Source organism: Astatotilapia calliptera, chromosome 3 (genome assembly GCF_964374335.1).
Source record: "Astatotilapia calliptera chromosome 3, fAstCal68.1, whole genome shotgun sequence".
NCBI classification, from domain to species: Eukaryota; Metazoa; Chordata; class Actinopteri; order Cichliformes; family Cichlidae; genus Astatotilapia; species Astatotilapia calliptera.
In genome coordinates this window covers 80,628,542-80,655,151 of record NC_137424.1, presented here as the reverse complement: position 1 = coordinate 80,655,151, position 26,610 = coordinate 80,628,542, and the positions used below count along the sequence as shown (strand labels likewise).

Sequence of the window (26,610 nt, the reverse complement as noted above, 5' to 3'; positions counted from 1 at the left end):
GTAGGGATGTAAAAGCATTGACTTGTAGAATAATGTTATGGCATCTATTTGAATAGTAAGACTCACCAATAAAAGACACTTATATCTGTACAAATTAGACATAATTTGGGCCAAATTACAGATGTTATTCAGTCTGTGTATTTCAGTGTAAAATAACATTTGTTAACATGTAGATTTTTTGTAAGTTTTTCTTTATTAAAATTTGGGGAATTAAACTGAATTGAGTTCTGTCCTTTTTTCATAGGACAGATATATTTTTGTTGAAACAGAACAACAGTTACTGTAAAAATGAAAGAAATGCAGCAAACAATTGATTTGGGGATTATATTTTGTTTTTTCACCTCTTATGATCTTGCAATTACTTAATTCAGAATAGATCCATTGTTTCTAATGAATGTTAAAAAATACGAATGCAAGCTCTGTTTGAATGGCGGAGTGACTCAGATGGTTGGATCCAGTTGTGCTGAACGTTCTTTATCCACTGCGTGATAATGCTGACAGTATGGACAAACATGTATATCTCTGTATTTTTACAATTCTGGAGGTTTCATTGTATGTAACAGTGCTGCTATGATCTAATATTTCTGCACAACTGGGCTGTTTGAATTTAAAAAAAGCTGAGAAAATGCACTTTAAGCTCATGGTCACTGTAAAACTGTAACATAAATATAGTTTGGCTAAATAGCTGAACTATTAAAAACTGTGTGGTATTGGTCAAATGTTCTAAGCTCTAAGCTGCATTTCAATGTTAATATCACCCAGTAGTTTCCCATGTGAGTACATGTAGTTAATAGCAGTTTAAAATAAGGAGTTTGACTTAAAAAGACTTTGATCAGTGTTTCTACAGCAGCTCTGAGAACCTTTTTTTCTAAATCCTCTAAATTCCAGATCTCAATCACCTTTATGTAGCCTGTTGTACTGTTCATGGTCTCAGTAAAGTTTATTTGAAAATAAAAGAGACTGAAGTCATGCAGAAAACTGAAGAGGTGAAAGTCCCTCTGTGTGCTGTATTCAGGAGCAACACTCCTAGAATAATTCAGAAATTAATCTAATCTAAAATCTCCTCCTCCCACCTGTCCTGCTCCAGGTGGAGTCCCGCCTCCTTCCAGGAAGCCGCCCACCTGTGTGTCCGTGTTTAGTGTCCAGGTGTGGAGCTTGTTGTGTTTGAAGAAACTGTAAGTTTGCGTTGTTTCCTCCTTTAACAGTTTGACTCTTTGTCTCTGTGATGTTTGGACCTGATGTTCAGCTCTTATTTCAGGACAAACTTTGATCACTCTTGTGTTTGAAGACAAATGATTATAGATTATTGATTGAATCAGACAATTTGATGAACAGCTGATGTTTCATTGATTTCTTTACTTTTTTTATTTGGAAGAAAACTGTCGTCTCTCCATTAAAGTCAAACACACAGCAGTGTATTTCTGTTTCCTGTTACTCTTTTCAAAATAAAATATCAGTATTGTACCAGCACAGGCATCCTTTCACTCCCTCAACCTCTGCCTGGCTGAATCAGCTCCTTGTTGGAGTTGGTGTTTAGTCCCATTCATACACTCATTCAGACTCTGCACAGTGATTTGCTGACAGACACACACTCCTTTGTGGTTTCTTGGCTTCATTAAAACTGTGAGCATCATCTACAGACTGTGTGCTCTACCTCCTTTGTCACAGACTTTGGAGCTGGGCTGTGACAGAAATAGACAAAGGTTTTATGTCTTTACAAGTCAGCATGTAAACTTTCCTTCGCCTTAAACTCCGTCTGAGCAGTCAGACAGCATATTTTGAGTGAAGACATGAAAGTGTGGCTTGCGCGCGCACAGATATGCAAAGACAAGAAGCTGCAGTTAATTCCAGTTTGAAGTAAGACTCTAAGATCAGTTTGTACACAGACAGTAAAAAGCTGCATTAAGATGAAGGAAAAGCTGTGAGTGAAGCTCCTCGTTCATGTGATTTGTTTTCATTAAAGGGACATTTTTTCTGCTTCCGTTGGAGACACTTTTACTCTGTGTTTGATGGAGTGTTTGTTGTTTCTGAATCATGAGCTGCAGTAAAGATGACTTCTGTTTATCACGTTCATTGTTCACATGTTGTTCAATGAACTTGACTCTTGCTTTAAAAAGGAATGCTTCTATTTTCCTTTTTGTCTTTTTACTTCCTCTTACTGTGAAAATCTGCCTCCTCTCCTCCCTGTCTCTTTTGTCATTCAGCTTGAGCTGTGACTCCTGATAGTAGCTCTCCTGTTTTTCAGTAACAGGTACAGTAAGCTTGGAGTTTCATACTTGTTTGTAGATACCTGAATTTCAGTCAGCAGTACACACTACTGAGGATGGGAAGATGTTGAATTGTGAAAATGTGACAAAGCTCAGCTCCATCTTATTACATACTGGACAGTATGTAATAACAATTACAGTATTTTCATCCATCTATCCATGCTACAATAGGGCGAGAGGCAAAGTGTTTGCTAGATACACAGAAGTCAGAGCTCATCAAACACAGAGAAACAGAAACCTTCTCAGTATCAGCAAGCAGCTGAACAAACAGGTCAATCAGAAAAAGAATAATAGGAAAACAATGGGGAGGACAAGAGTCCACAAATGAAGAGACAGTTCTGGGGGAGTGTCCAACAATGGTGCAAGACCAGGACAGACAGAGTGAAGCAATTCAGGGGACTTGGTATGGGAACAGCACTGGCTGAGGAGATGGGACTCCCTGGGAGAAAGAGGAGGGAGCCAGCTGCAGACCTGTTCAGGGGACCAGAGGCCAGTAATGGAGTTTACTGAGGAGGTGACCAGTCAAGACAGCAGTGATGGAACACTTCTGGTGATGCAGGCAACTGAAACCATCTGGAGGGTGATGGAAGTGAGTCTGAGAGGGCAGAAAGCTTGTGTGTGGGGCTGTTCAGCAATATACACAATCTCACCGTAAGAGCAGGGTCCTCAGTCTCGGTGGAGACACCCAGTGGCTGATAGTCTCTTAGGGGACCCTGGGCAGAGCAACAGTATCTTGGAAAGCAAGCACAGGTCTACAACTGGCAGTCTGTGAGTCAGCTGGCTCAGGAACACAAGAAGAGGTTTCTGGGACCCAACCAAAAGACAAAACGTTATGCAGGCCCAGACACAGGCTCTAGCTGCAGTGTGTAAAACCGACAACACGAGCCCCACTTTCACCTGGAAGAGATAGCTTGGGGCCCAGTGGTGGCAGGCTCTATATTCTCAGTCCACATCTCCACCAAAAACTAAGCTGTTGAGGAGCACACTGGGGAGCTGGAGAGTTGGACCTCTAAGGCTGGTGAAGAGCCAGCAGGCTAAGGGAGTGGCCAGTGAAAAGCTGAGCAATCATGGAGGGCTCAGATGAAGACAATCAGGCTCACAGGAGGAAGAAAGGTTCCTAGTAAACTTCAAATCAAATCTGCTGAAAATAAGTCAACATTTATTCAATACGTGGGAAGTTACAAATTTTTATTTAACATGTCTGTGCTTGTGTTATTTTATAAACAATTTTCCAAATGCTTTGTGGGACAAAACAAAACAAAAAACACAAACACCCCCAAAGGGTGTTTGGAGGTAGAAAAACACACGCCAAGGCAGAAACCCTCTGTCGTGGATTGTGGATGTGTGGCAGGCAGAGAGTGGACCCAGGATGCAGGACTCACAGATGAAAGTAAACCCAAAATCAAAGGGGGGGGGACTTGGCACACTTGGGGAATACAGCAGAACAAGGAATTGTCAAATGAGGAAGTGAGTAACACACAGATATATGAACTTGACATTGATAGAAAGGTAAACAAACATAGAGACATGACTGACTGAGGAAACAAGATGAACTATAGAGGCAGACAAACCTTGTAGGTAGGTAAGAACACATGGAGGAAAGGCTGACGTCCACAGGAGACTGACAACAAGACACAAAGATAAGATGAGGACAAACAAGACACAAAAGGGAACCAAGACCATAAGAGCATGGAGAACAAAACTCAGAAGTAGCAGGGAACAATATAATACTCAAATAACAGCAATATATTGAACTAAAACACGAGTCATCTCAAATCCAATTTCCTGTTAGTGTGTGATCAGAGTCCGGGACTGAGAGCAGCAGCAGAGTTAGTTGACGGTGAGCAGTTGAATTCTGTGGATTACTGTGGATCCACTTCCTGATGACTAAAGGCAGCTTTTCCTGCCTCCATCAGTCTGTGGAGGAGGCGGAGTGGAGCTGCTGCTCTCCCCTCACTGACACAACAACAGCCGCTCGAGAGACTCAGAGATCCACTTGTGTTAAGGAGAAAGCAGGAGATATTATTATTATTGTTATTATTGATGTTATTATAGATGTAGCTTAGATATAGATTAAACATGTAGGCCTGATTTAAAATACTGCGTCACAAACTAACTTCATCTAAACAGAAACTCGTGTCAGAAAACACAGTTGTTGCTGCACTTGTTGCATGTTGGTAATAAAACTGACTGGATAACGCTGGTTTTAAAACAGTTTGTTTTGTGAAATGTTATATGATAAACCACATTGCTTGGCTGAATGTTTCGGTGTGGAGCAGACGGGATGATTTGGGTTTACGTGGGACTTTATGAAGTAATATTTAAATCAGATGTAGCACTGATTGAGCTTGCATCACAAAGTCTGTGCTCCAACAAAGGGTTTTCACAAGGAAAGGTGGCTGGTGCATTAGGTGTTGCATTTCTAATATAATGCAATATATTCACGGCATGAGACTGAAGAAAACTTATGTTCAGCCTCTAATCCTTAAACCATTTACAAATGGCTACATATCACAAACAACTGAATTAAAATAAGTCAGATGTTAAACTGCAACATGCAAAAACGAATTTTTCAGCTTGTTTTGATGACCAAGTACTTTGAAAATACTATTTGTATTAAAATAATAGCGATGATGTTGATGCACAATAAAGTATTTATACAATAATATGCAGCATCAATTTCTATCTGTTAAAAAAAGAAAGAAATTCATTTCAGTCAAACTGTAGATTTTATAGATGTTATTTAACTCTCAGTATTTCGGTTTGAAACAGGAAAAATTGGGGAAAATGCTCCGAAATACAAATTACAAATTAAGCTGACAAAGAAATAAAGTTGCTGATATTTGAAGAAAATGAGGATTTCAGTTGATGTGCACATGAATGATTTGTGTTTCCTCTGCAGGTAGAAAGTGTGTGTGAGCTGAGCAGCATGGATCAGTGTGAGGACAGAGAGGAGGGAGCCCCTCCCTCTAAAAGCACTCTGTGTGGGGAACATGAGAGCCAGACCAAAGCTCAGAGGTGAGATGACCATCTCTAACTGTCCATGACTCTTCTCCATGTCACAGCTCAGCACTCACATCACTGCTCCATCATTATTCACAGGAAGAAACGAGGAACTAAACGCAAACATGAACCTGGACCCAGCTCTGTGTCTGTAAAGAGTGACCAGTCTATGAAGGCAGTAGTTGGTTTTAAAGTCCAGCCTCTGTCTGCTGCAGAGAGGTGAGATGTTAATAACATGAACTCTTTGGGAGCTGATTTAACTGCTTGATGGTGTTTGGTTGTTAAACAAAAAGAAAAAAAAGTGGGAGTGGTTTTAAGCAGGAATAAGATTTCATTATTCATCCAAGAATTAGTTACTTGTTAGAAGGACAAAATGTTTTCCCCACTCAAAATGTAACATTTAGATTAACAGAATGTTAAGAAAACGACTACGACTTTAATTGTGAGATGAGTTATTTCTTACATGGAATAAAGCCATTACTGTTTTTAAGAAATCCCTGAAATAGCTGCTACTCATCAAACTGTTTAATTTCAGTTAAACCGTTAGTGATAGGGTTTAAATAGTTTAAATAGTTTCTTGGGAAAGGCTGATGAGCTCTACTGTCAAAGGCCAGTCCCACCAAATCGTAGAGCCAGATTGAGGCAGGATTTGTATATATAGACTGAGGACCAGAGGGGGAGTCTATGAGATGTGTCCCACTCCTGAAATGCAGATCAATTATCTCCACTCAAAGGAAGTCACTGAGCGAGGAATCTATTTATTCTATAAAACGTATCCAACATGTACATTCATCAATAGTCCTGCACAGTGTAAATGACTGTTTTTACCTCTGGGTGGCGCTCTGTTCTTACACTGCCAACACTAGCTTGGAGTTTCCTTCTGCTCATGCTCATCCTGAAAACCTGTTTCTCTTTGGGATGATGAAGATATTCAAATTCTTCATCAGCTTCTCTGGCTGCAAATGAAAAACACAACTTTTCCTCTCCAGCAGGATCAAGGAGAGACCTGCTGGACGTGAACCTGGACCCAGCTGTGTGTCCGTAAAGAGTGACCAGTCTAAATATGACCGTATTGATTTTAAAGGACTGCAGTCGTCTGCTGCAGAGAGGTGAGCTGTTAGTAACATAAACTCTTTGAGAGGTGATTAACTGCTTGATGTAGTTAGAAATGTTGGATGTTGTCTTTGCTGGAGAGACTTTCCTATTTCTGATGTAAGTATAAGATGCCAAGTTTTCAGCTAATAACCCTTTGGGATCACCTTGTTGGCACGAAAATGCCATTTTATATGTTTTTGTGTTTTATGTGTATTTAAATCAGGGTGCTAGTAACAACATTCTCAGAGATACAAGTTAAAATTGGTTCTTTGTGTAGGCACAACACTTGTTCATCCATTGAGTTTGGCGCTTTTTTTAATAGGTCAGTGTTAAGTAGCCTAACCACCCCCGATGGTTCAAGGACTGAACTGAAACTTAAAAAGAAAAGTCAGAAAGGCCTTCTAAAAGCCAAAGTTATAATAAAGAAGCAAAATAAAAGCTTCCATATCAAGCATCTTGTTACTAGAGATGGCACGATACCACTTTTTGATGTCCGATACCGATACCGATATCATAAATTTGGATATCTGCCGATACCGATATGAATCCGATATAGTGTTTTTTAATCAACAAAACTGTTTTTTTAAATATCTTGCTGCATTTTGCAAGTCTGCAAGTTCATACTGAAGTTTAAAACAACAACTACACTAAAGCTATTCTGTTATACCTGTATACAAAAAAAATATTTCATAGTTCAGTAATACTGATCAATCTAATAAACTTAAACCTACACCATCCTCCCTATTCTGGTATTTTAAAGAGTACTTAGCGTAAATATTAAGCAACCTAACTAATAGGGTTCCAACTCCCAGCAACAACAAAAATAAATAAATAAAAAATAGGGAACCACCCCTCACGCTCCACCTCATGATGCTTAATCGACGTGATCAACCTTAATTTGATGCAGTGTGAAAAAAAATGCACAGAAATCAATTATTTTTCAAGAAATATTAAATAGATTCAACATCTTTCTTCAACAAAATTGCAGACTGCACAATTATTTATTAAAAGCTAGACATTTTAAATGAGAATAAGAAAGAAAAGTATGTCTTTGTGCCCCCTTTTCCCTGTTCATGCCCTATCGGCCCCCCTGGCTAAACTTTGCTAGATCCGCCCCTGCACAGTTACCAGCGTCAGCTACGTAGAAAAAGATCCTGGTGTAGAAAGTAATATTAAATAAATTCTAACAACAGCTGATCAAGCTTAAACGTGCTGCTGTTGTTCAGCCGCTGGTTTCCTCTTTCTGGTGCAAAGTGGGCCAAAAACAAACAAGAGAGACGGACTCGCGACAGAAAAGCCGATCAGCTGATCATTTAAGCAGTTTCACGATTGAAGTAGCAGCAAGAAGAGGCAGTCGCTTGTTAAGCTTAACGTGGGAATGCTTTACAAACATTCAGAGATGGACTTACACACTTGCTTTACTTCTCTCGGGGATAACTTTGTCGGAGATGAAATGCCGGGTTGCTAGCGAAGCTCCAAATGCTATCCAGACCACCGACAGGTCCCGCATGCCACAGCCGCTCTATCACGTGATGCATACTGCTCCGACGTGCTAACGTTCTGAGGCGAGTTACGGCGTGTTGCAAGTTTTGTGAGGTGCTTTCGTGATATTTAATGGATCGGATTACATTTTTTATTTTTCTCCGATATCCGATCCAGTAATTTAGGTCAGTATCGGACCGATACCGATACGTAATATCGGATCGGTCCATCTCTACTTGTTACACACTTGTACCTACACTGACTGTGAGCTGAGCTAAAACACAGGTGACCTACACTAAATGGTGCACTTGAATGCATTCTTTGTGAACCACAGTTCTGCACTGCCCAGTACACGGCTACTAATGTAGAGCTTTGTGTTAATTGATAGTTTTACAAATATTTCCAGATTCTGCAAAGGAAAACAAACTAAACAAAAACAACAATTGACATGGCTCTTTCTCACTCACAGTGCCTTGTAAAAGTAGTCATACCCTTGAACCTTTCCATATTGTACAAACACAAACTTAAGTATATTTCACTGGGATTTTATGTTGTACATCAACAGAAATGAATGCGTAAATTAAAATCCATTTTTATACAAATACAAATGTAAAAAGTGTCGAATGCATACAGGATGTATGCAGCCCCCCATCCCTGAATCAGTACTTTTATTGAACCACCCTTGATTTGCAGTTAAAGCAAATCAAAGCTACAAAAGTTGTTGCGATAAATCTCTACAAGCTTTGCACACCTGGAGACCATCCATTCTCTCCCGCTTAACCTTATCAGAGCCTTATCCTCTTTAATGTGTTTTTGTTGTCTGTCAATAACACTAAAAAGTTTGAGCATACTCTTTAGTGTTATTGACAGAAACTGATACTAGGTTTTAATTTCACATTTAGGATGTTAAGTTTTACTTGCATCCTTAGTGTAGTTTATGAGGTAACTTATTTAATTAAAGGTAAAATCCCATAAGGAGGAGAACCACCTGGCTCATACCTGAGGAGAAAGGATTTACTTCAATAAACTTTAAATACCCAAGCAAACCATTACAACAGTGCAAACTGACAAAACAAGAGCTGAAAACTATGAGAGCATAAAAATTCTTCAGCAAGCACTGACAGTTCTTAGTTGTCAGTCCAATTTCGCTGCAGGTAACTGCAAGTGACAAAATAAAAGGGCTTCATCAATTAGTGAGTTAAAATTACAAACTTATTTTGATGCAAAAAATCATGGGTACAAGATGAGCCTGACATCAACATGTATGTAAAAATGACACTTGAGATATCTTCTAACCTGTTTTGAGCATCAACTTGTCCCACGTAGTGGTATGGCCAGTTTTAAAGTTTACCCAGAATGCATTTCATGAAGTTTTTTTCCAGTTAATTATCAGAAAAACAGGTCAAACATCCAGGATACCAGTGCATGTTTCTGCTCCTCTTCATCTTAGACATTAAATTGGTGGAGTTTATTGGAACTGTAGTATACTACTGAATACTAATACTGGATAAAATAAGTGTTCAGTCCAGGCTTAAATAATTCTTTGACAATGTTTTATCAGATGTATGGCTAGTACGTTGAATGTTTTAGTGACTATTGAATACAATGCAGGTTGGAAAGTGACTTTAATTGTGAGATGAGTTGTTTCTTACATGGAATAAAGCCATTACTGTTTTTAAGAAATCCCTCAAATAGCTGCTACTCATCAAACTGTTTAATTTCAGTTAAACCGTTAGTGATAGGGTTTAAATAGTTTAAATAGTTTCTTGGGAAAGGCTGATGAGCTCTACTGTCAAAGGCCAGTCCCACCAAATCGTAGAGCCAGATTGAGGCAGGATTTGTATATATAGACTGAGGACCAGAGGGGGAGTCTATGAGATGTGTCCCACTCCTGAAATGCAGATCAATTATCTCCACTCAAAGGAAGTCACTGAGCGAGGAATTTATTTATTCTATAAAACGTATCCAACATGTACATTCATCAATAGTCCTGCACAGTGTAAATGACTGTGTTTACCTCTGGGTGGCGCTCTCTTCTTACACTGCCAACACTAGCTTGGAGTTTCCTTCTGCTCATGCTCATCCTGAAAACCTGTTTCTCTTTGGGATGATGAAGATATTCAAATTCTTCATCAGCTTCTCTGGCTGCAAATGAAAAACACAACTTTTCCTCTCCAGCAGGATCAAGGAGAGACCTGCTGGACGTGAACCTGGACCCAGCTGTGTGTCCGTAAAGAGTGACCAGTCTAAATATGACCGTATTGATTTTAAAGGACTGCAGTCGTCTGCTGCAGAGAGGTGAGCTGTTAGTAACATAAACTCTTTGAGAGGTGATTAACTGCTTGATGTAGTTAGAAATGTTGGATGTTGTCTTTGCTGGAGAGACTTTCCTATTTCTGATGTAAGTATAAGATGCCAAGTTTTCAGCTAATAACCCTTTGGGATCACCTTGTTGGCACGAAAATGCCATTTTATATGTTTTTGTGTTTTATGTGTATTTAAATCAGGGTGCTAGTAACAACATTCTCAGAGATACAAGTTAAAATTGGTTCTTTGTGTAGGCACAACACTTGTTCATCCATTGAGTTTGGCGCTTTTTTTAATAGGTCAGTGTTAAGTAGCCTAACCACCCCCGATGGTTCAAGGACTGAACTGAAACTTAAAAAGAAAAGTCAGAAAGGCCTTCTAAAAGCCAAAGTTATAATAAAGAAGCAAAATAAAAGCTTCCATATCAAGCATCTTGTTACTAGAGATGGCACGATACCACTTTTTGATGTCCGATACCGATACCGATATCATAAATTTGGATATCTGCCGATACCGATATGAATCCGATATAGTGTTTTTTAATCAACAAAACTGTTTTTTTAAATATCTTGCTGTATTTTGCAAGTCTGCAGGTTCATACTCAAGTTTAAAACAACAACTACACTAAAGCTATTCTGTTATACCTGTATACAAAAAAAATATTTCATAGTTCAGCAATACTGATCAATCTAATAAACTTAAACCTACACCATCCTCCCTATTCTGGTATTTTAAAGAGTACTTAGCGTAAATATTAAGCAACCTAACTAATAGGGTTCCAACTCCCAGCAACAACAAAAATAAATAAATAAAAAATAGGGAACCACCCCTCACGCTCCACCTCATGATGCTTAATCGACGTAATCAACCTTAATTTGATGCAGTGTGAAAAAAAATGCACAGAAATCAATTATTTTTCAAGAAATATTAAATAGATTCAACATCTTTCTTCAACAAAATTGCAGACTGCACAATTATTTATTAAAAGCTCGACATTTTAAATGAGAATAAGAAAGAAAAGTATGTCTTTGTGCCCCCTTTTCCCCTGTTAATGCCCTATCGGCCCCCCTGGCTAAACTTTGCTAGATCCGCCCCTGCACAGTTACCAGCCGTCAGCTACGTAGAAAAAGATCCTGGTGTAGAAAGTAATATTAAATAAATTCTAACAACAGCTTATCAAGCTTAAACGTGCTGCTGTTGTTCAGCCGCTGGTTTCCTCTTTCTGGTGCAAAGTGGGCCAAAAACAAACAAGAGAGATGGACTCGCACAGAAAAGCCGATCAGCTGATCATTAAGCAGTTTCATGATTGAAATAGCAGCAAGAAGAGGCAGTCGCTTGTTAAGCTTAACGTGGGAATGCTTTACAAACATTCAGAGATGGACTTACACACTTGCTTTACTTCTCTCGGGGATAACTTTGTCGGAGATGAAATGCCAGGTTGCTAGCGAAGCTCCACATGCTATCCAGACCACCGACAGGTCCCGCATGCCACAGCTGCTCTATCACGTGATGCATACTGCTCCGACGTGCTAACGTTCTGAGGCGAGTTACGGCGTGTTGCAAGTTTTGTGAGGTGCTTTCGTGATATTTAATGGATCGGATTACATTTTTTATTTTTCTCCGATATCCGATCCAGTAATTTAGGTCAGTATCGGACCGATACCGATACGTAATATCGGATCGGTCCATCTCTACTTGTTACACACTTGTACCTACACTGACTGTGAGCTGAGCTAAAACACAGGTGACCTACACTAAATGGTGCACTTGAATGCATTCTTTGTGAACCACAGTTCTGCACTGCCCAGTACACGGCTACTAATGTAGAGCTTTGTGTTAATTGATAGTTTTACAAATATTTCCAGATTCTGCAAAGGAAAACAAACTAAACAAAAACAACAATTGACATGGCTCTTTCTCACTCACAGTGCCTTGTAAAAGTAGTCATACCCTTGAACCTTTCCATATTGTACAAACACAAACTTAAGTATATTTCACTGGGATTTTATGTTGTACATCAACAGAAATGAATGCGTAAATTAAAATCCATTTTTATACAAATACAAATGTAAAAAGTGTCGAATGCATACAGGATGTATGCAGCCCCCCATCCCTGAATCAGTACTTTTATTGAACCACCCTTGATTTGCAGTTAAAGCAAATCAAAGCTACAAAAGTTGTTGCGATAAATCTCTACAAGCTTTGCACACCTGGAGACCATCCATTCTCTCCCGCTTAACCTTATCAGAGCCTTATCCTCTTTAATGTGTTTTTGTTGTCTGTCAATAACACTAAAAAGTTTGAGCATACTCTTTAGTGTTATTGACAGAAACTGATACTAGGTTTTAATTTCACATTTAGGATGTTAAGTTTTACTTGCATCCTTAGTGTAGTTTATGAGGTAACTTATTTAATTAAAGGTAAAATCCCATAAGGAGGAGAACCACCTGGCTCATACCTGAGGAGAAAGGATTTACTTCAATAAACTTTAAATACCCAAGCAAACCATTACAACAGTGCAAACTGACAAAACAAGAGCTGAAAACTATGAGAGCATAAAAATTCTTCAGCAAGCACTGACAGTTCTTAGTTGTCAGTCCAATTTCGCTGCAGGTAACTGCAAGTGACAAAATAAAAGGGCTTCATCAATTAGTGAGTTAAAATTACAAACTTATTTTGATGCAAAAAATCATGGGTACAAGATGAGCCTGACATCAACATGTATGTAAAAATGACACTTGAGATATCTTCTAACCTGTTTTGAGCATCAACTTGTCCCACGTAGTGGTATGGCCAGTTTTAAAGTTTACCCAGAATGCATTTCATGAAGTTTTTTTCCAGTTAATTATCAGAAAAACAGGTCAAACATCCAGGATACCAGTGCATGTTTCTGCTCCTCTTCATCTTAGACATTAAATTGGTGGAGTTTATTGGAACTGTAGTATACTACTGAATACTAATACTGGATAAAATAAGTGTTCAGTCCAGGCTTAAATAATTCTTTGACAATGTTTTATCAGATGTATGGCTAGTACGTTGAATGTTTTAGTGACTATTGAATACAATGCAGGTTGGAAAGTGACTTTAATTGTGAGATGAGTTGTTTCTTACATGGAATAAAGCCATTACTGTTTTTAAGAAATCCCTCAAATAGCTGCTACTCATCAAACTGTTTAATTTCAGTTAAACCGTTAGTGATAGGGTTTAAATAGTTTAAATAGTTTCTTGGGAAAGGCTGATGAGCTCTACTGTCAAAGGCCAGTCCCACCAAATCGTAGAGCCAGATTGAGGCAGGATTTGTATATATAGACTGAGGACCAGAGGGGGAGTCTATGAGATGTGTCCCACTCCTGAAATGCAGATCAATTATCTCCACTCAAAGGAAGTCACTGAGCGAGGAATCTATTTATTCTATAAAACGTATCCAACATGTACATTCATCAATAGTCCTGCACAGTGTAAATGACTGTTTTTACCTCTGGGTGGCGCTCTGTTCTTACACTGCCAACACTAGCTTGGAGTTTCCTTCTGCTCATGCTCATCCTGAAAACCTGTTTCTCTTTGGGATGATGAAGATATTCTAATTCTTCATCAGCTTCTCTGGCTGCAAATGAAAAACACAACTTTTCCTCTCCAGCAGGATCAAGGAGAGACCTGCTGGACGTGAACCTGGACCCAGCTGTGTGTCCGTAAAGAGTGACCAGTCTAAATATGACCGTATTGATTTTAAAGGACTGCAGTCGTCTGCTGCAGAGAGGTGAGCTGTTAGTAACATAAACTCTTTGAGAGGTGATTAACTGCTTGATGTAGTTAGAAATGTTGGATGTTGTCTTTGCTGGAGAGACTTTCCTATTTCTGATGTAAGTATAAGATGCCAAGTTTTCAGCTAATAACCCTTTGGGATCACCTTGTTGGCACGAAAATGCCATTTTATATGTTTTTGTGTTTTATGTGTATTTAAATCAGGGTGCTAGTAACAACATTCTCAGAGATACAAGTTAAAATTGGTTCTTTGTGTAGGCACACTTGTTCATCCATTGAGTTTGGCGCTTTTTTTAATAGGTCAGTGTTAAGTAGCCTAACCACCCCCGATGGTTCAAGGACTGAACTGAAACTTAAAAAGAAAAGTCAGAAAGGCCTTCTAAAAGCCAAAGTTATAATAAAGAAGCAAAATAAAAGCATCCATATCAACTTCCATATCAAGCATCTTGTTACACACATGTGAATGTTTTAGTGACTACTGTATACAATGCAGGTTGATTAGTGAAAGCTGGAAACGTAAAACACTCATGGAATCCATCTTTGTCCATGAACAGTGACCAGATAGGAAAATATACTTTCCGTTCAAGGAAGTGTAAGCCTATTGGACATAAGTAAGGAACTCAAACACCCTGAATAAAGCTATCTGATTTTTTAAAAGTGAGATTCAGTTTAAACCCTGAAATACTTCCACTGACTGAGATTAATTTCTCCGAGTGCTGACCCTAAAACTCAAAACTGCCATTCAGTCTCACAGAAAAACACTAAGCTGAGCTCTTAATTCGGTCAATTTGCAAGACCGTTAAATTTTACCATCTCCAGGGAAATTCAGGCTTGACCTAATTCTTCATGATTCCTCCACAGAGTGGACCAGCAGAGCTCAGAGGTTCACAGTGGTCAGTCTGTCCAGCAGCATCAAACACACCTGGACTTCATATTTAAGGTCTGTACATGTACAACAACTACTTTTTACATCTATTCTGTTCACAGTCATCTCCATGCGGCTCTTTGTAGACCAGTGGATTGTCAGTGTGTCCAACATGGATCTGATGTTTGGCTCCATGATTTCAGTCTGTTTGGGTCATTCATAAAGTATTCTGTTCCAGCTGCTGGAGGACAACATCATCACTTTTGTGAAGAACGAGCTGAAGAAGATCCAGAAGGTTCTGAGTCCAGATTACCCAGAATGGTTACAGAGTCAGACAGAGGATGATGAGCAGAGGAAGAGCAACAGAGAGGCATTTGAGAAGATCACACTTAACTTCCTGAGGAGAATGAACCAGGAGGAGCTGGCTGATCGTCTGCAGAGCAGTAAGAAGATTTCTCTAAAGATTTGGTGCCAGATTTGCTAAATGGGGCAAAATAGTACATGAGTGCAGTCCCCAAACAGTGATAGTGTAGTTAGTTTTGCAGTATAGTGTCTAGTGACATTCTGATGGCAGCAGACACTGGAGAGTACACCATTCTGGTTATGTTGGATCTCAGCTCTGCTTTTGATACTGTTGATCACAGCATCATGATAAATAGGCTGAAGGACTTGTTTGCTGTTGTTTTAAAATGGTTTATGTCGTATCTATCTGAGCGATCCTTTACTGTCTGTATGAATCATGTGTTGTCGGAAACATCAGTTCTGCCTTCTGGGGTACCTCAAGGATCTGTTTTAGGTCCTATTCTCTCTTTGCTGTATATACTCCCTCTAGGCCAAATTATCAGATGTTACAATAATATTTCTTATCATCTCTATGCTGATGACATTCAGTTATACTGTTCTTTCAAAACTTCTGAGTTTTATAAATTGTCTTGTTTAAATAATTGTCTGTCAGAAATCAAACAATGGTTAAATGACAATTTCCTTCAGTTAAATGCAGATAAAACAGAAACTTTGATTATTGCACCTGATCACATGCTCTCAGAAATTAGGCAGCATATCAGTTTTTTAGACCCTTCATTTCAGTCGAGTCTCAGAAACTTAGGTGTTATAATTGACAGTTCAATGTCTCTTGAGGTACACTCTAAACAACTTGTCCGGAACTGTTTTTATCATCTAAGAAACATTTCTAAACTCAGACTACTGGTGTCAAAGGCAGAACTTGAGATAATTCTTCATGCTTTTATCTCTTCTCGTTTGGATTATTGTAACGGTCTTTTTACGTGTCTCAACAAATCAGCTCTGGATCGCCTTCAGTCTGTACAGAATGCAGCGGCAAGACTTTTAACTGGTACAAACAAGAGGTTACACATTACTCCAGTTTTGGCTTCTCTTCATTGGTTGCCAGTAAATTTTAGGGTTCATTTTAAAATTTTAGTTGTAACTTTTAGAGCTCTGCGTGGTGAAGCTCCCCAGTATATCTCTGACCTGTTGAAACCTCATGCTTCATCCCGAGCACTTAGGTCTTCAGGTCAGAGGCTACTGGTGGTCCCATGTACTAGGTTTAAAACACGTGGGGATCAGGCTTTTCAGGCACTGGCACCCAGGCTGTGGAAATCTCTGCCGTTGTCTTTACGCTGTCTAGACTCTACTGACTCCTTTAAAAAGCAGCTGAATACATTTTTATACAAACGGGCTTTTAATTAATTTTAACTTGTATGTCTGATCTTATTGTGAAGCACTTTGTGATTTTTATCTGTGAAAATATGCTATATAAATAAATTTTACTTACTTACTTAGATGACCAAGATGTATTCAGTCCTTCTTGACAGAAATCAAATTATCATGTGCACTTCATTGATATTTTTATTTCTTTATTCTTTTAGGAACTTTGAGTGGAATTTGTCAATCTACACTTAAATCTAATCTGAAGAAGAAGTTCCAGTGTGTGTTTGAGGGGATCGCTAAAGCAGGGAACCCAACCCTTCTGAATCAGATCTACACAGAGCTCTACATTACAGAGGGAGGGACTGCAGAGGTCAATGATGAACATGAGGTCAGACAGATTGAAAAAGCATTCAGGAAACCTGCCAGACCAGAAACAACAATCAGACAAGAAGACATCTTTAAAGCCTCACCTGGAAGAGATGAACCAATCAGAACAGTGCTGACAAAGGGAGTGGCTGGCATTGGGAAAACAGTCCTAACACAGAAATACACCCTGGACTGGGCTGAAGACAAAGCCAACCAGGACATCCAGTTCATATTTCCATTCACTTTCAGAGAGCTGAATGTGCTGAAAGAGGAAAAGTTCAGCTTGGTGGGACTTGTTCATCACTTCTTTACTGAAACCAAAGAAGCAGGAATCTGCAGCTTTGAAGACTTCCAGGTTGTGTTCATCTTTGATGGTCTGGATGAGTGTCGACTTCCTCTGGACTTCCACAAAACTACAATCCTAAGTGACCCTAGAAAGTCCACCTCAGTGGATGTGCTGCTGATAAACATCATCAGGGGGAACCTGCTTCCCTCTTCTCGCCTCTGGATAACCACACGACCTGCAGCAGCCAATCAGATCCCTCTTGCATGTATTGACATGGTAACAGAGGTCAGAGGGTTCACTGACCCACAGATGGAGGAGTACTTCCTGAAGAGATTCAGCAATGAGATGAAGGCCAGCAGGGTCATCGCCCACATAAAGACATCACGAAGCCTCCACATCATGTGTTGCATCCCAGTCTTCTGCTGGATCACTGCTACAGTTCTGGAGGATGTGCTGAAAACCAGAGAGGGTGGAAAGTTTACCCTGACCTTGACTGACATGTACAGCCACTTCCTGGCGGTTCAGGCCAAAGTGAAGAAGGTCAAGTATGATGGAGGCGCTGAGACAGATCAACACTGGAGTCCAGAGAGCAGGAAGATGATTGAGTCACTGGGAAAACTGGCTTTTGATCAGCTGCAGAAAGGAAACCTGAACTTCTATGAATCAGACCTGACAGAGTGTGGCATCGATATCAGAGCAGCCTCAGTTTACTCAGGAGTGTTCACACAGATCTTTAAAGAGGAGAGAGGACTGTGCCAGGACAAGGTGTTCTGCTTCATCCATCTGAGTGTTCAGGAGTTTCTGGCTGCTCTTCATGTCCATCTGACCTTCATCAACTCTGGACTCAATCTGCTGCAAGAGGAACAACAAACAACTTTTCAGATACCTGAAACAAGAGACTCTGCAGTGAAACACTTCTACCAGAGTGCTGTGGACAAGGCCTTACGGAGTCCAAATGGACACCTAGACTTGTTCCTCCGCTTCCTCCTGGGTCTTTCACTGCAGACCAATCAGACTCTCCTACAAGGCCTGCTGACACAGAAAGGAAGTAGCTCACAGACCAATCAGGAAACAGTCCAGTACATCAAGAATAAGCTCAGTGAGAATCTGTCCGCAGAGAAAAGCATCAATCTGTTCCACTGTCTGAATGAACTGGATGATCGTTCTCTAGTAGAGGAGATCCAACAGTCCCTGAGTTCAGGAAGTCTCTCCACAGACAAACTGTCTCCTGCTCAGTGGTCAGCTCTGGTCTTTAACTTACTGTCATCAGAAAAAGATCTGGATGTGTTTGACCTGAAGAAATACTCTGCTTCAGAGGAGGCTCTTCTGAGGCTGCTGCCCGTGGTCCAAGCCTCCAACAAAGCTCTGTAATTAAATGTGTACTTATACCTTTCTATAAATACAAATAATGATTTAACTGGCAATCGAACTTGGAGAGATCCATCGATTAATTGAATCAGCGATTTTATTCAGCCACAGGGCTATATCTTCACACATTAATCCATTTTGATTTGTCAGGTGATATAAAATGTAACCAGTATGCACAATTTTGGTATGATTTTATCTCGGTCATTGTCAACCAACCGTGGGTGCAATTTGGATTTCAGCCTTGGAAATTCTAGGCTCTATTCCCGACAGGTGTTCCTGTATACTATGCTGGCCACTTGGTTATGGCTTCCCATGTATGGTAAAATCCTCCATGCATGTTACGAAGCTTTCTTGTTTTGATTCCAGTGACTTACTCTCTGCAGGTATTTGGTGATTGCAGGTTTCCTAGTGACCCCTCACTTCTCCCGCCCCTGAGATTACACCGTAGATGGTTAAGTGGAGAATATTTGATCAAATTTGATTTATTCTCCTGGCTTCAATATCTCTGGTATACTTCTTCAAGCGGTTAACCAAAGTTTTTGGTCTTTGCTTGGCATGGTCTGAGATATAGACAGCTTGTTGTGCTTATTAGCTGCTTCCTTGTCTTTGTCACACTTTTCTACAGTTCTAAGGCAGTTTCTCTGTGAAGTTCACATTCCAGTTGCAGCGTATTCAGTAGTGATGTGTCGGTTGCGAACGAAACGGCTCTTAGAGCTGGATCTTTGACGTGAACGACGGGAGCTGGCTCCTTATCGCGAGCCGTGGGTTTTTTTCTTTTTCTTTCTCTCACCCTCTCTGTCGCACTTTTTTCCGCTTCACTCCGCATGCGAGCCTTGTGCTTTACGCTGGGAAGAGGGGGGAGGGGCGGTAGTTACACTCGCAGTAGCACAGGAACAGAGCGGGAGGGAAAGAGAGAGAAAGAGAGCCAGGGACAACAACGTCACATTAGAAGTTTATTCGTGCAGGCCCATATGACAGAGAATGTGCATCTTCTTTTTGTTTTCATATTTAAATTTATATTTAATTGTGTTGTGGTTTGCAGTGTTTTGCGTTGCTTCACTTTAAATTTGTTTAAAAGGAAAAAGCTGAAAATTTAAATAGCTAAAAGTTGAAATGTGAATAGTTGGTTTTTGTATTATATCATTTATTTATTACATTTTATGTGGAGTGAATAAATAAAAGTATATTTACGGTGGCCCCTAGAGACAAAGCACATACAAACTTCAAAACACGTACGAACTCTGGAGCACGTACAAACCCTGAAGCACGTACAAACTCCAAAACATGTAAAAACTCCAAAACACGTAAAAAGTCCATAGCACGTACAAACGCCGAAGCACGTACAAACTCCAAAACACGTACAAAAGACAAAAGAAGTGCTCCAGAATGCTAGGCCCAGTGTTGAGCTGTTGTTACTTAGTGGCTACACAAGCCAGCAAGTACCAACGACCGGATTTGGTGTGTGGTAGTAACAGGTAAATGAACATTTTTTAAAATTATTTTAATATATATGTATGCTTGTGTATAAGTACACAAACAATACACATATGCTTTCAACTGTGTAATTAAATTCTAGGTAGCTCTGTTTTGGAAGTTCAGTTAATGCTAGAAATGTTTTTTGGAGTTTGTACGTGCTTTGGAATTTGTACGTGCTTCTTTTGCACAGTATCACCTTAAAGCACTTGATGCTGGCTGCTGAGTTTGCATCTTTTGCTGTAAAGTACAGCCAGACTTTGACTGCTTTGTCTTGGGCGTGTTTAATCTGTATTTCTGCTCTAAAAGAATGTACGTACCTGGGCTCGCCTACTACGCTTGCAAAGGTAAAATGATTGGCTAGAATCCAAAGTGTATGACATCTCAGTAAAAAAAAAGCACTGAAGCACAGAACTGGTGCCATAATGGCACCGGATACCGGTACCCATCCCTACTGGTCAGGATGATCAGTTTTGTTGTAGTGTACATCAGCTGGTTGGTTTCAGTGATGGTCACTGTAGGGATTGTCCCTGAAGGTTTGACTAGCGGATGGACTCTCCTCTCCAGCACCCTGGCATAGACTTTCCCAGGGAGGCTGAGGAGTGTGAGCCCCCTGTAGTTGGAACACACCCTCCAGTCCCCCTTCTTAAAAATAGGGACCACCACCCCGGTCTGCCAGTCCAGGGGTACTGCCCCTGATCTCCACATTGCAGAGGCGTGTCAGCCAGGACAGCCCTACAACATCCAGAGCCTTCAGGAACTCAGGGCGGACCTCATGCACACCTGGGAATATGTTCTAGTCTATATTTATATTTAACCTATGATTACTGTTGACTAGTAACAGAATAAGTTAGTGACCAGTAGTAATATCATTGTTTGTTTTGGGGTTTTGTTTTTTTTTCAGATTGAGTGGCTGTAACCTTTCCGAGAGAAGCTGTGAAGCTCTGTCCTCAGTTCTCAGATCCCAGTCCTCTAATGTGAGAGAGCTGAACCTGAACAATAATAACCTGCAAGATTCAGGAGTGAAGTTTCTGTCTCTTGGAGTGGAGATTCCACATTGTAAACTGGAATCTCTCAGGTCAGATCAAGTCATATTTTGTTTTTTAACAAGCAACAACAATAAACAGTAATAATTGTTGCTAATTAAATGTGCTAAATAAATTGACTTCTTCCAAAAAATGCTACCTTTGAATTTTTAGTAATGGAGTAGAAGTCACTGTTTAATATTATGTCTGTAAGAATTCCAGCCAGTCCTGCTATTAGAAATACTGGATAATCTCAGATCTTGTCTCATGAATACACTTTATCACCAGGTTTTTTTTGTCTTCTTGTTTGTTTGTTTTTCCTTAGACTTAGAGGTTGTAACCTTTCAGAAAGAAGTTGTGAAGCTTTGTCCCCAGTTCTCAAAACCGACTGCTATAGTCTCAAAGAACTGGACCTGAGTGACAACAATCTGCAGGACACAGGTGTGAAGCTTCTGTCGCTTGCAGCAAAGAGTCCACACTGTAAACTACGGACTCTAAGGTCAGATCAAGTGTTTGTTCTCTCTTAAAAAATAAAAGATATAACCAATAAGAACTGCCAATAGTTAAGTGAACTTCACACTCATGTTGTTTTGCCTTTGAATTCTTATATTTTAGTATAAATTACAGTAAACTACTACATTTGTCATGTTGTTAGGTCTAGGTATGAGTCACCAATGTACACTAAGAAGGTGATTTCCACAAAGAAATATTAGTTTTTTTAGGTTGGATAAACAATCTAAGAAAATCTAAGAGCAGTCAAAATCTACAACATTAAACTCTGGCTACTTTTGTGAAAATACTCTGTGGACTGATGAGACAAAAGTTGAACTTTTTGGACAGTGTGTATTCCATTACATCTGGTGTAAAAGTAACGCAGCATTTCATAAAAGTAACATCACACCAGCAGTTAAATATGGTGGTGGTAGTGTGATGATCTGAGGCTGCTTTGCTGCCACAGGACCTGGAAGACTTGCTGTGGTAAATGGAACCATGAATTCTGCTGTGTACCAAAGCATCTTGAAGGAGAAGGTCTGAGTTCTGTAACAGGACAATAATTCAAAACGCAGCAATTCCGCCTTTAAATGGCTTAAGAAAAACAAAATGAAAACTTTGGAGTGACCTAGTCCAAGTCCTGACCTGAATCTGTTTGAGATGCTGTGGCATGACCTTAAAAAGGTAGTTCATGCTTGGAAGCCTACCAATATTGTTTAATTAAATGAGTGGGCCACAGTTCCTCCACAGTGCTGTTAAAGACTCATTGCCAGTTTTTGCAAATGTTTGATTGCATTTGTTGCTGCTAAGGGTGGTACAACCTGCATTTAGAAACTGCTTTTTGTGTTTACTTGTGTCATCTTTTTCTAATATTTAAATTTGTTTGATGATCTGAAACATTTAAGTGTGACAAATGTACAAAGAATCTCTAATCTTTGGATTTCTTTAGGTCCTGTTTTATTTTAGTGCTCTTTTGTCTCCTGTGTCTTGCATTTAGTCATTACCCTCCAGCTTTACATTAAAGGAAACGACAAGGACTGCAAAAGCATTCATGACACCACTTTATATCTTTATTTTTATGATGTAAACCATAGTACAAGACAGAGTGGCAGATTCTGTACAATCTTGCAATGTGTGTGCTTTGCACAGGTTATCACTTCAGATGATGCAAAACGATTGGTATTACCTGGAACATGCTTTTTACACAGTTGAAGTTTGTTATTATGCTTCTTTGTTGGGTTTTAATTCCTCAGATAACGCCTGCCCACTGCTCCTCCTGCTTGTTTGTCAACCCTAATATGATATTGCTCTAGCACTATTCAAACCACATGATTCATTTGCTGCTGGGCTCTTCTAAATGACAGTTTTTGTTTTAGTCTGTCAAAACATTGATGGAATGAGTTCTATGAATGGTAAAGCTTTAAGGACTCCAGTCGGTCGTAAAATAGAATAAAATATTGCCAATTCAAGTAACTCTTCAATGAAGCATAAAAAACTTTTTTTGTCGTCTTAAAAATTTCGAGTGCAGCTGTTGTGGTATTAATAAGATGGAATTTAACTGAATTATTGTTTATAATTTTTTAGAGTGAGTCATGGTAATCTCACAGAGAGAAGTTGTGAAGCTCTGTCCTCGGTTCTCAACTGCCAGTCCTCTAGTCTGAGGGTGTTGGACCTGAGTAACAACAACCTGCAGGATTCAGGCATAAAGCTTCTGTCTGCTGGACTGAAGAGTCCACACTGTAAACTAGAAGTTCTTGTGTGAGTTGAAGTGGTAATGTGTTTATCTGTTTACATAAATATTTATGTCCCATATTTAATATTTTAATGTTTTACACATTAAAAAATTTTTTTTGATGAGTTTAAGACAATAGTGAGCTCTATTTCTAAACTAGCATTAAATATTGCAAAATCTAGTAGCTCCCTTAGTAAGCATGATTCAGCTTTAACACCTGTGTTATTTGTCTTCCTAATTTTTCAGACTGAGTGACTGTGACCTCTCAGAAAGAAGTTGTGAAGATCTGTCCACACTTTTCAGTTCGAACTCATCTAGTCTGACTGAGCTGGACATGAGTAGCAATAACTTTCAGGATACAGGAGTGAAGCATCTCTGTAGTGCACTGCACAGTCCACACTGTACACTCAAAAGTCTCAGGTCAGACGAACTGATACTGCTTATTCATTTATTTTTGTTTTTGTGTTTCTATCAATTGAAAAAAAAAATACATTACAAAATGTTGGTAAGTTGATTTCATTCACACTTTGTTTTATATTTGTATTTTAAGCATTTTAATTTAATTCTTGATTTGTCTAACATAAAATGGAGGATTCAGTCAGTAATTAAACAAGATTACTTATTTACAAATCTAGATTAAGGAGCTGTAATCTCTCAGAGAGAAGCTGTGAAGATTTGTCCTCAGTTTTTAGCTCCCGGTCCTCTAGTCTGAGAGAGGTAGACCTGAGTAACAACAACCTACAGGATTCAGGAGTGAAGCTTCTTTCTGTTGGCGTGAAGAGTTCAACTGAGATGAAAACTCTCAGGTAAGATAAAGTGATATACCTTTGATAAAATTACAAAAATACATTTTAACTATTTTAGGTAATTATATGAACTATATGAATGCTATTATTGTTTCTTTGTATTTTTTTCTAAGTCAAAGTAAACGGCACCATTTCTGACTTGTTTAACACAAGGGACTGCTTTTGTTATTTCCAAATCTAGTAACCTCTCACTAAGGTAGGAATACTCATTAACACCAGTATTTCTTTTTCCTGTCTTCTTCCTAATAAAATTTAGACTGAGTGGCTGTAAACTCTCTGAGAAAAGCTGTGAAGCTCTGTCCTCAGTTCTCACCTCCCAGCCCTCTAGTCTGAGAGAGCTGGACCTAAGTGACAATGACCTGGGGGATTCAGGAGTTAAGCTGCTGTCTTCCGGAGTGGAGAGTACACTCTGTAAACTGGAAATTCTCACGTAAGGATTTTGACTTTTCAATAAAGATCATTTATTGCATGAATAAATGATCATTTAGATGATAACTCATTTAGAATCGTATCTGTAAATATGTATTGGCACATTACCATTTCTCTAAATCTTCCAAATTCTACCCATTTAAAACATATTAATGTTAGTGGCTAGTATCATACGTTAATAATAACTGGTCCACAAAGTCTAGTGTGCACCAAATCTACTGCTGCACACTGAACTTGGTGGTGAAACTTTGCCGTAATGACTTGGAATTTGTCTGTGAGTTCAGTTATAGGGGGAAATGCTTATGCAGTTCTAGGATATCCAAAACTTTGCACTGAAGCTGTGACAACTGTCAAGAGAGGTGGGACTGAAAGAGATTAACTCTGTCACTTCACATTACAGCTGAACTATGGTGCAAGGTGTCAAAATCCAGCCTTTTGTTTTTAAAATGTTAGAGTGCTATAAAAGTTTATCTGTCTATTCCTTTGCTAATGGTAAATAATTTTAATTATTACATAATTATTATTATACAAATACAATTAAAGTATTAATATGATGAATGGGAAATACAGCTTGATTAGTGAACTTGTTCCAATATCTGACTTGTGACTGATTCAGTTTGTATGTGTGTGCCTCTATACTGGGATCCTTAAATAAGCAGAAATATAAGCATGATACACAGCCAAGAGCTTGTCTGGGATCTATAGTGCTTGGACAGAGTGACTAAACATACATTTATAGAACATTTTATCTAACCATGACGTACTTAATAAAAGAAACTATCCTGAAGTATATTGTGATTGGTGAGCTAAGAGTTTCTAGAGGAAGAAGTGAGAGAAAATATTCCTATGTTTTTGAATTAAACATGGATGTATGATGATGATAGCTGGATAACAGGTGATTACGCCAGAGTACCCAAAATCTTTGGACCCAAAAATTATTTGTTTTTTTCTGTTCATTTTTGCCATGCTAGATTATGAATTCAGGAAAAATTTGTCACAAGTGAGTCCACTCAGAAATTCTGAAAGTAGTCTCTGGAGACTTGTTTTTCCAGCGACTGCGAGGCCCCTCCACACAAGTCACATTACCTCTACCAAATGCGATTACTCTATCAGAGCACCAATCAGGATAGTGTTCCCCATATCTTCACAGTTTATCCTACGATCAAATTGGCTTAGAAAAAATCTGAACTTCTTACTCAGTAGCACTAATCTGGTGCCAATCAGGCATCTGAATGTCAGCACCTGGAGTACCAGAAGCTCAAAACAAGAGTCAAAATTTTAAATTATGGGCAGCACTGTGGCACGGTGGTTAGCACTGTTGCCACACAGCAAGAAGGTCCTGAGTTCAATTCCACCATCAGGCCGGGGTCTTTCTGTGTGGAGTTTGCATGTTCTCCCCGTGTTAAGGTTAATTGGTTAATCCAAATTGCCCATAGGCGTGAATGTGAGAGTGAATGTGAGTGCGAATGGTTGTCTGTCCCTGTGTGTTAGCCCTGCGACAGACTGGCGACCTGTCCTGGGTGTACACCGCCTCTCGCCCTATGGCAGCTGGGCTCCAGCGTCCCCCGCGACCCTGAAAAGGATAAGCAGAAGCGAATGGCTGGATGGATTATGGGCACAACCGACTCTGATGCTCAACCCACAGAAGTATTCTCCTTAGCACTATTTAGTGATTCAAAACTCCCTAGATCCACCAGGAGAAACCATTTCGACCCTGTCCTGAAAAGTAGAACAGTCAAAGTTTATCTCATTCACATCTGCCTCTGATCATCCAACACCCACCTTGTCTGCAGCTTCACCTCCTCAGCTCTCCTGGTCAGGCCTGAAACCTGTCCAATTAAACTCTGGATTCTCTTTATTTGCTCTGCTTAATTCTCCACACTCTGGAATCTCCGCTCAATTCAGTTACTATTCCCATGCTGCTCTAAAGCAGTTGTATTGCTATTTTGTGTGTCTGCAGACTGTCAGGATGTCTGATCACAGATCAGGGCTGTGATTCTCTGGCTTCAGCTCTGGAGTCCAACCCCTCCTATCTTAGAGAGCTGGACGTGAGCTACAATCATCCAGGAGACTCAGGAATGAAGCTGCTCTTGGCTGGACTGAAGGATCCAGGCTGGAGACTGGACACTCTCAGGTATGGAGAGAATGTCTGATAGAGGAAGAAGAGCTGAGCCCTCTACTACA

The 26,610-nt window shown here is 39.6% G+C and overlaps 1 protein-coding gene across 5 annotated transcripts in view; it reads left to right on the top strand.

Annotated features, from left to right (window-relative positions):
• Positions 1 to 971: 971 nt before the first annotated feature.
• The window catches only part of LOC113019572 (uncharacterized), a 29,039-nt gene continuing 3,400 nt past the window's right edge, over positions 972 to 26,610 (top strand). The window contains exons 1-16 of one of the 5 annotated variants that reach the window (XM_080299389.1): positions 972 to 1,175; positions 5,170 to 5,285; positions 5,370 to 5,489; positions 6,263 to 6,379; positions 10,026 to 10,145; positions 13,792 to 13,911; positions 14,778 to 14,856; positions 15,020 to 15,224; positions 16,668 to 18,468; positions 20,847 to 21,020; positions 21,293 to 21,466; positions 23,044 to 23,217; positions 23,438 to 23,611; positions 23,827 to 23,997; positions 24,254 to 24,427; positions 26,387 to 26,560. In XM_080299389.1, the coding sequence (XP_080155515.1) occupies positions 5,197 to 5,285; positions 5,370 to 5,489; positions 6,263 to 6,379; positions 10,026 to 10,145; positions 13,792 to 13,911; positions 14,778 to 14,856; positions 15,020 to 15,224; positions 16,668 to 18,468; positions 20,847 to 21,020; positions 21,293 to 21,466; positions 23,044 to 23,217; positions 23,438 to 23,611; positions 23,827 to 23,997; positions 24,254 to 24,427; positions 26,387 to 26,560 (3,866 nt within the window). In that variant the 5' untranslated portion in view covers positions 972 to 1,175; positions 5,170 to 5,196. Of the gene's footprint in view, positions 1,176 to 3,716; positions 5,286 to 5,369; positions 5,490 to 6,259; positions 6,380 to 10,025; positions 10,146 to 13,791; positions 13,912 to 14,777; positions 14,857 to 15,019; positions 15,225 to 16,667; positions 18,469 to 20,846; positions 21,021 to 21,292; positions 21,467 to 23,043; positions 23,218 to 23,437; positions 23,612 to 23,826; positions 23,998 to 24,253; positions 24,428 to 26,386; positions 26,561 to 26,610 lie in introns of those variants that run through there. The other 4 variants (XM_080299387.1, XM_080299388.1, XM_080299384.1 and 1 more) reach the window with 4 other exon arrangements.